Source organism: Eretmochelys imbricata, chromosome 16 (assembly GCF_965152235.1).
Source record: "Eretmochelys imbricata isolate rEreImb1 chromosome 16, rEreImb1.hap1, whole genome shotgun sequence".
Taxonomy (NCBI): domain Eukaryota; kingdom Metazoa; phylum Chordata; order Testudines; family Cheloniidae; genus Eretmochelys; species Eretmochelys imbricata.
This window is the reverse complement of record NC_135587.1, coordinates 14,921,108-14,930,514: the sequence shown is the minus strand read 5'-3', so window position 1 is coordinate 14,930,514 and position 9,407 is coordinate 14,921,108. Positions and strand designations below refer to the sequence as shown.

At 44.8% G+C, this 9,407-nt stretch overlaps 2 protein-coding genes across 8 annotated transcripts in view; one reads left to right on the top strand and one right to left on the bottom strand.

The window, feature by feature from the left end:
• KYAT1 (kynurenine aminotransferase 1) overlaps positions 1–9,407 on the top strand; it is a 73,215-nt gene that overhangs the window by 27,593 nt on the left and 36,215 nt on the right. For all 3 annotated transcript variants that reach the window (XM_077835718.1, XM_077835716.1, XM_077835712.1), the window contains exon 2: positions 2,730–2,874. The gene's annotated coding sequence lies outside the window, so the exon portion shown is untranslated. The remainder of the gene's footprint in view (positions 1–2,729; positions 2,875–9,407) is intronic.
• Positions 1–9,407, bottom strand: part of LRRC8A (leucine rich repeat containing 8 VRAC subunit A) — a 30,766-nt gene that overhangs the window by 7,494 nt on the left and 13,865 nt on the right. For 4 of the 5 annotated variants that reach the window (XM_077835705.1, XM_077835704.1, XM_077835706.1 and 1 more), the window contains one exon: positions 5,342–7,505. In XM_077835705.1, the coding sequence (XP_077691831.1) occupies positions 5,342–7,498 (2,157 nt within the window). In that variant the 5' untranslated portion in view covers positions 7,499–7,505. Of the gene's footprint in view, positions 1–5,341; positions 7,506–7,810; positions 9,108–9,407 lie in introns of those variants that run through there. The other variant, XM_077835709.1, reaches the window with a different exon arrangement.

The following is a 9,407-nucleotide window of genomic DNA, read 5'->3' as shown; positions in this document are numbered from 1 at the left end:
TCCCATTGCTAGTATGGAAGGCAACATTCTGCTTCTTCCTTGAGCTGTCCTGCTCTAATCCTGAGGATGGCCTGCAAACAGTCTCCTCCCCTTAAAAGCCTGGCAGAAACAGGGTGACAGCTTTTTTGTCTTCTTCTGAAGCATCGAGTATTGTCCCTGGATGGGAAATGAGGAACTTGACTAAATGGAATGGTAGCAGAATTTGATATGGTGAGTTGTGTTCCTCGGAGAGATTTACTAATGAAGAACAGCAGGCTAGTGGTTTGTGAGCATTTAATTGGCTATAGAGCCATTAAAAGAAATGGATGATGGGAATTCAGTGTAATATTTGATTTTGACCAGTACAGCCCATCTTTGATCCACAGTATGCTGGGAAAGGAGGGGAGAAGCCATGCATTAGGTTTTCCAGTCGTATACATATTCTAGTGTCGATTTGGAATGCTAGATTTTGTGCTTCCCAGTCTGTTGTATCCCTCTGTTCCTTCATTTTACTTAGAAGGAAAGCTCTTTGGGCAAGCACTATGTTTTCATTGTGTGCACACGCAGCACCTAGCCTAATGGGGCCCTGATCAGGGACCTTCTAGGCACTACCACAATACTCAACGTTTTGACAGGGTCAAAATGCAACAAGAGAAATTCAATACCCAGCACCACTGGCTCCTCCCCCCCCCCCCCCCGTGCACCGATAGCCAAGTGTCTGACAGGGAGATTACTAGTCCAATCAGACTGTCATGGTATCCTAGTCTGACGACGACACTAAAAAAAAAATAAGTCAACTATGATCAGCCATGCTTTCTTCCAGCAAGATTTCTAGCAATAGAAATATAAAAGCTTATGGGGTTTGGTTCAATAGATTCAGGCATCTATTCATGACCTTCCCCTTAATTCAGTGAAAGTCTCAGCTTATCCTTTGTTTAAAACATAAAACAATTGCACTCTACTTTAACTTAATTATGCACACAAGATCTGCCTGGAGCAGTCATTGGCTACAGAGAGGCTTTAACAAACAGCCAAAGTTCTGAATAAGTTAGAGCCACCGGAACAGCAACAGCAACAAACAGCAGCTTTATTCAGCCATTGTTATTTAGAACCATCGTTCTGTAAAAGCTGCAAAATTCAGCCTGGTAGTCATAGAACTAAGACACAATCACTTGTTTTCAAGTGACAGGAGTGGACTTTATCAAAGAAGAAAGTTCTGTTACAACTGGACCAGATTCCCAGAAAGACAGAGTTATACTAGTCAGCTCCAGAAGTAGCTATTTACTAGGGCTGCTGGGCTAGCAGGGGACCTTTGAGATAGAATTCTTAGGGTCAGGAAATGCCACTCTATCAGCACTTGCATTTTCTGCTGCTGCTGACGACCGTAAATAACCAGGTTTCAGAGTAACAGCCGTGTTAGTCTGTATTCGCAAAAAGAAAAGGAGGACTTGTGGCACCTTAGAGACTAACCAATTTATTTGAGCATGAGCTTTCGTGAGCTACAGCCACAAGTACTCCTTTTCTTTTTGTAAATAACCAGGCTTCCTGAGCCCAGAGGGTAATTGTGGCCTTGCCTGCACGTCTGAAGGGAACAAGAGCTGAGTTTCACTGGATCTCCAGGAGACAGGGGGCTAGGCAGGAAAGAGAATGTTGCTTCTAACCTTCATGTTGCATTAGTGTCTTTGGAAGAGCAAGATGGGTGGTTCCACATTTTATTGCAAAAACAAAGCTGCCTCAAGCTTCTTTTCATCCAAAAGAAGAGCTCCACCCCACACTGCAGAGGATGCACATCTTGTCTTAAGCCTGTGTGACCTGGGCTGTTGAACAATTGCCAAAAAAATGGTACTGTTCAAAACCTGTATAGTTCTTCACCTTAAAATAGAGCCTTAAAAGCTTCCTTCACTTTGCTTAGTGTGGCATCCAGCAAGCGTCAGATGACAGAAGCTACACTGAAGCCTCCTACTCACGGAGGAGGATTTTAGTTTTTAAACCTATCGCTGAAATGTGACTGGCTATACGATGCCTCACGCCTTCCCCAATGCCAAGGATGGTGGGTTAGCCACAGCTTAATCTGGTGTTAAGGGTGGTTTAAACAGACAGAATGGCTTCTTAAACACTAGCTGTTTAGCTTAATTTTTCTGAAGGGTAGAGATCAAAGTTAATGCCGAACGGGCACCACTTGTCTGGCTCCAGGGCTGCGACATCACTTTTAGAAGCAAGGTGGCTACTGAAAAAACGCAAAAAGTTAGTGGGAATTTGAGAAGCTCCCTCTACAATTTATAATACAATTGTTAAGTGGTTTTGCCTCCGAAGTTTTCCCTATAAAAGGCAGCAATACTGAAGACTTTTTTGGTAACATCAGTCAGACAGTATTGACTTGTCAAGATGTATCTGAGGCCTTATTTCAGACTGAAAAATCTAGGTATCCTTATGAGAGAGAGGATTTTGCTGCATATTTCCACCTGAATTTTCATAATCCTGCATCATGGCTGGTTGCTCTTTGTGGAATTATGTTACCAGACTTCTTTGTGACTTCTGGTGGGAATAAGTAATCAGATGGACTTTTAAAACTGCAAAATATTTTGTTCTCATAGCTCTAGCAACAAAGCCTCCTGGGTTTTGTGGACAGAAAGAAACGAGTATTTTTAGTTTCTATGAGGCATCAGGGGATCTTCAAATATAAATAGGCCAAATGCAGCCTTTAATTCGACATACTTTATAAGCAATTTACAGTATTTTATGTTACCCAGGTTCAGAACTGCAGGACAATCCACTGGGAGAAGTTATTGAAGTGAAAGTATGACACAGCAACATCAGGCAGCATGTCACAATCGGATCGTCTCTTCCAAGTTTTGCTGCTTCTAAGCAATTAAGTGGAAGCTCATTAGGACCAAGGTAACTTCCTGATCCCATATTGCAATATATTTTCTGCTTGTAAGTTACAAAGAAAAACTGCAACTGTGTTAAACCAGAGCCTGATTTACATGAGGAGAGGACATCACATTTGCTGTAGTCTGAAGGTACACATGCACTTGTATCAGTCAGTGATTAGTCAGGTTAAGATCTGACCCTGCCCTCAGGCCTTTAACGCTGCAGTGCCGCTGTAGTGCTTCAGTGAAGATGCTGCTATGCTGATAAGAGTGCCTCTCCCGTCAGCATAACTACTGCCTCTCCCGGAGGTGGATTAACTATGTTGACAGGAAAAGCCCCCCTTATCAAAATAGGCTGACCTAAGACCTGGTGTAGACAGTACTACAGCAGGGCCTTGGTATATGTTGGGGTTGTGTTCTTGAAGAGGGAGACGGATACCAAAACGACATATACCAGGGACCTGCTGGTACAGCAGTGGCGTAGATAGCAGGGGACACTTGGGTGGGCGGGCAGTGATGAAGGGACAGAGAAGTAGGAGCGATCTGTCTGCCTTTCTTCCCCCACTCCAGCTGGCCTTGCAGGGACAGGGGCATAGATGCTCTGGCCAGGGGTTCCCAGAAAAATGGGGTGCCCCATAAAAACATGCACCCCTGCACTCCCACCCACTCCGTTCAGCGCGCCTACTGGGGCAATGGGAATCAGGGGCTTGCACCTTTTCCACACCCCTGAGAAATGTAGTTATACTAATATAAGTTTGTAGTGTAGACCCGGCCTGACTGAGTGCACGATACAGGCTAAGGACGGTGCACCAACCCAGCTATTTCAGCTCCGAGTTTGCTTATGGTACGTCACACAAAAGGTCTTTTAAAGTGGTAGTTAGAGAAAAGGCTATACAGAATAAGTGTCTCTAATTGTACAAGACACTAGAAAGACTCCTTCGGAGTCCGACTACTTGTCAACAGGTGGTTCTAGACTGTGTGCTGTGTGGATAGGAGCAGCCATAAGCCAATATGTATAAACAGCATCTACTGGGTTTGTAATTTACAAAGCAATTGCTGCATGTCTGTCAGTTTTTTTAGATCATGCACATACCAGTTTCCAAAGTGCTGTTACCTGCCCAGTGAGCAACTAATGAACAACAGTTACCTACAGGAAAGTCCTATGGGATTAATATTAGAGAGTTACATGATAAGAAATGGATCAAGGTCTTTGTACCATACCACACCTTTAAGTCTCTACACAGCTCCACCTTTACCTATTTTCTTTTGGAAAATACAGGCAGCTAGTTACATCTCACGTCCCCTTGTTTCCTATGCTGCTCTTTCGCATTAAGTGTTCCTTTTGCATTGTCCTCCCACTCTCAGCTTTCTACCTGTATTCATGTTGCCCCCTATGCTTGAAACAGTCACTTCCTGGGCAATAGGTAGCCCAGTGCTGTGTGGCAAGCCACTTTTCACAAAGCCTCCTATATGCTGATCTCCTAAGCAAGCTTCTTATGGAGGAAGTAGTTGATATTAGATTGCGAACTCTTCAAGGCAGGTCCTGTCTCAATGTGTTCTGTAGAGCACTATGTACACTTACAGCACCATACAAACACCCTGACATCAGTCCTGTGCAGACACACATGGGTGGCTAATTGCCTCACTTTATATTACAAATGCAAATGGTTGCAGGAAATGACCCACCTTGATCATCATGCACATTGTGTAGAGAGCTGTCACTTTGGATGGGCTATTACCAGCAGGAGAGTGAGTTTGTGTGTGGGGGGGGGGTGGAGGGTGAGAAAACCTGGATTTGTGCTGGAAATGGCCCAACTTGATGATCACTTTAGATAAGCTATTACCAGCAGGACAGTGGGGTGGGAGGAGGTATTGTTTTATGATCTCTGTGTGTATATAAAGTCTGCTGCAGTTTCCACGGTATGCATCCGATGAAGTGAGCTGTAGCTCACGAAAGCTCATGCTCAAATAAATTGATTAGTCTCTAAGGTGCCACAAGTACTCCTTTTCTTTTTGCGAATACAGACTAACATGGCTGTTACTCTGAAACCATTCTTAAGTGTAATTTCTCAGTTCTCTATTGTAAGTCTAAAGTCCCATGTCAATCCAAAGACTAAAAATCTACATTACAAATAAACCACAAGAAAAGGCCAGGATTTATGAAACAGACTAAGTTGTCTTTTAAAAGCCATTTCAGTTAAACCAGAGAAGGGGAAAAACTGCAGAAGAGCAGTCAAAACAGCTATGTTTGCAATCTACCCAAGAGTGAAAAGAGAACTGAATTGAAGATTTGGGTTTGTTTTTGCAAAGTTTCATCCTAAGAAAATTGGACAGACAAGGAACAAAGGTTAAGTATAATGGTAGTGCCAAGATATTGCACACCCCATTGTAGCAGTTAAATGCTTCCAATACATTTCATAGCAGGCAGCAGGAATCTTAGGATGCAGCTTTATCCAATCCATGCATCTCCGCCACACTCCCTCCTCACTTACCCTGTTAGCTGTCACAGCTAGGTTCTGCAGGTTCTGCAGTAGCCCAATGTCTGCCGGTATGGAAGTCAAGTTATTGTGGCTGAGATCCAAGTACCGCAGCTTCCGGCAATAGAAAAGCTGGGTGGGTATCTTTTCTATCTTGTTACGGTTAAGGTAAAGGCGCTCCAAGTTGGTGAGGTTGCCAATCTGCATGGGGATGTAGGCGATATGGTTGTACCACAGCTTAAGGCAAGTGAGACGGTGTAGGTGCTGGAAACTGATGATCTCCTCAATGGTCTTGAGGTTATTATCCTTCAGGTCGATTTCTTGGAGGTTGTGGAGACTAAAGATAGAGTGTGGGATGCGTTCCAGGTCGCAGCGGATCAGCTCCAGCTCTGTCAGGTTGACCATCTTCTTAAGGCTGTTGAGGACGATGAGCTTGGTTCCCTCGTTGTTGATAGAGAGCTTCTGGAGGTGCACACCAACGTCCGTCACCACTTGCGGCAGCTTGGTGAGGTTGCTCTTTAGCCGAAGCACCTTGAGCCGCTTCAGTTCCCTCAGTCCGTCAATCACAATGTAACGGTTGTTCTCTGCACTCAGGTTCCCTGTCAGGTGGAGCTCCTCCAAGGTCTTCAGGCTATAAATCCACAGAGGGATTTCCTTGATGTCCGTGAACTTAATGTGCAAAGATTTCAGGTTCTCCCTCAAGAAGGCAAGGGCTGGGGCCTCAATTTTGGCAGCTGTGTGGTAGAGCCACAGCTCCTTCAGGCTGGTGAGCTGGGCAATGCTTGGTGGGATAGTGACGTCAGGGATGAGCTCCAGCTTCAACACCTCCAACTCGATAAGGTCAAAGACTGTGTCAGGGATGCCACTCAGCATGAAGAGGTGCAGCTCCAGCTTGTCCTGGGAGTTCTTCGTGATCCTCTGGCGCAGCTTCTCCAAGGTCCACTCATTATTGAGGTTCAGCTGCCGCAGCTTGTTCTCACTCACCTCAGACAGAAAGACAGCAAATCGCTTGGAGTAGAGGGGGTCATACTGGTCGATCAGGTGCAGCATGAAAGCAAAGTCGTTCTTGACATCAGGGATGTCACTGTAACTGCTCTCCTCCCGGATGGACTCAAAGGAGTATTTCTTGAGGGATCGCCTCAGCATCCACCAGAGTGTGTACATGCAGATCAGTCCGTAGAAGATCACCAGGCTAATGTAGAAAGAGGCCAGGATTTTGAAGAGAGTGGCAAGAGGGTGAGCACAGCGGTACATGCGGTAACCTGTCAGGCTCTCGATGTCCACCTTGCAGTCAATGTCAAACGTGATGTTGTTGACATAGTAGACAGTGTAGCAGATAATCAGGATGAACTTGATCACCTTGATGATGGTTTGTCTCATGTAGAGGCGATAGACTATGTCTCCCTCCTCCACGTGTGTGCGGAACTTTTTAACTTTCTCAAAAAGTGCTTTGGCCTGTTCCCCTTCTTTCTTGTCCAAGACGCCCGTCTCAGAGCGATCAACAATCCCTTGCTCAATCCGTGACTTTGTTCTCTGTAGCATGGGGACAGTGGCTTCAACATCTTCACTGACTGTGGAAGATTTCTTGTCCATGGAGCCATTCATCTTCCCAAAGGCAGGCTTGGGATCACTCTCCTCCACCACTGTCTCAGACAGTGCTCTCGTTGTCCAGGGAGAGTCAAAACACTTCAGCAGAATAGACACAAAATGCTCCAGCTTGGAGCTGGTCCGTGGGAACTTGAACCAGAAATTGCTGCAAGCCAAGAAGATCAGAGTGTGTAGCAGCACCAGGTAAGGGAAATACTTGGCAAACCAGTGAAGGCGATTCTCATAGCACACTGCATCCACATAGTTATACTGGTGCCGGTCTAGGTCATATCGGATCCCTGTAGGCCCAGTGTCCTGAGATGGGACAAGACTAGAGTTATAGTAAGTGGGGTCTGGAGTTGCAGCTGTCCAACCTCTGAAAGAGTCATTGCAGGAGTCTTTGGTAACCCATTTGCAGGGCAAGCAGATCATTTTGTCCTGGGTGACCTGAAGCGTCCCTCCAAACACTGCAATCATCAGCATGACTATGGAAATGTAGTCCGTGAAGACATCCCACCATGGTTTCAGGATGCGGTATGCTGGCTGGGTATCAGCAAAATAGCGCAGTTCAGTGACAGGAATCATGGTTCACCTAAAAAGAAGCCACAGGCAGATGTTACTGGAAGAAAAGAGTTTGTTTTTAAAGTGAAGACAAGGAAAACAGGGAGATTAGAGTATATAAAGACAGTATCTGCTGGCTCAGTCAAAAAAACCCACACAATTTCAAGTCCAATTTTGAGATAAATAAATGAAGTTCCATAATGAGCAAAAGCAATTAGCTGCTTAGAGGTTTGTGTGAAGTTAGTAGGTGGTCTTAATTCCTGACAAATTGGTATCTATCATAAGCCACCACAACTGCATCCTTAATTAACAGTCTGAGGGACCAAGGACTCTCACCTCTAGAGATAGTCTGGCATGTAGAGGCTTGCCCTACTATTGCACTAATTCCATGGCTAAGAAATGCAGTTTCTAGATGGTGAGCTTGCCACCTTTCAGAAGCATTATGTTCACACAAAGCAGGCAGCTACTCGTTCTGAGTGCACGAACATGCTGAAAAATTAGAAAAAAAAATCAATTCTGTATGAGTGCTGCTGTCCCACAAGCTTGGAAAGGTGAGTTGTATGAAACTGCATGGAAAATGGAGAACTATTTACCAGGGTTGCCTCACTAAGGAAGTTCACTATCATCTTTGAGAAAAGAGAGGAGAGAGAAAACAGGGACAGTGGGAAAAACTGGATGTCATGCCTTTCCCCTCCAGTTAGCAGGGCTTTGCACTTTTCCATACACTAACCCCTGCAAGAGGATTGAGTTATTTATTCTGTGTGGGACGCAGTTACAAGATTCCAATGTATATTTTCTCTACATTTTCTTGTATTGCCATTAACTTGATAAGTGAGGAAGGGAGGAGGATTAACAGAGAATTAAATTAAGTTCTCCAGTCAGCCATTCCTACCTGACAGAACACATCTCCATGGGGTTTAAGCATCACATGGGAACACAAGTTCTGGGAAGCAGAGACATTAGTATGCAGCTTGCACTGTAGTTCAGTGATGTAGAGGGTTTTTGATTGAGTTTTAAGCCTGTAAACCACAAAAAACCCTGAAGATGCCCCGGGACCAGCCTGGCTAATATCAAACTCACTATAATGCCTCTGTCACTCAGGAGCTTTCATTGAGCTCCTAGCATCACGCTCAGTTCTAGGTGTAAGGGGAAAGCAGTGGTACAGCCATAAAATAGCTGGAAACAAGCAAAGGTTAGTGCTTTGTCACTCCTGATCTTTCAGCCACTTTGAGGGAAACTAAATAGTAAAGAGATGTGGGAGACAGGGACCCAGCCCCTTCATTCCTCCCCACAGTGAAGACACCTTTACAAGAAGAATATTTTTTCAGAGGATCTTTATCACAGGTGCTGGGGGAGGGGGAAAAAAAAACAAAAAACAAAAAAACCCAGAAGCCTCCAGTGGCAAGTTGGAAACATTCTCTGATTTATGGAGTATGGAAGCAATCTGTTTCTGAATTTAAGCTTGCATTTTAGAAGCGTTTTCAACCCAGAGAGCTGCAAAGTAAGCCTTCCAAAAGTAAACTGATACAGCACGGTTTTCCTGAGTCTGCAGGTAGAACTCTTTAGTGCCTGGTTTGCAGCTCATATCTTTCCAGAGCAATAAATGGTAAGATGCCAATTTTGATTTGTTGCTGCTTGGGAAAGCTACAAGCAGGAGCTGCAGGCTTTACCGGACCACCTTTGAAGTGCAGATTCTAGGGAAGGTGGTAGAGTAACAGATGACCCCCTTCCCCTCAGGTGGCTTTGGGATGGGAGGGATTGGGCAAAAAGACAATCCCATTTTGTTTCAAGGGCTCTACTCGTTATTGTCATTGTGGTGTGACTCATGTTGCATTTCAGCCTTCTTTCCTGGATTTGATCATCTATTTTGCATCAGAGGTTTGATGTCTAGTAGACAGGCTATGAAAAGCTAGGACATAGCAATCAAGGGCCA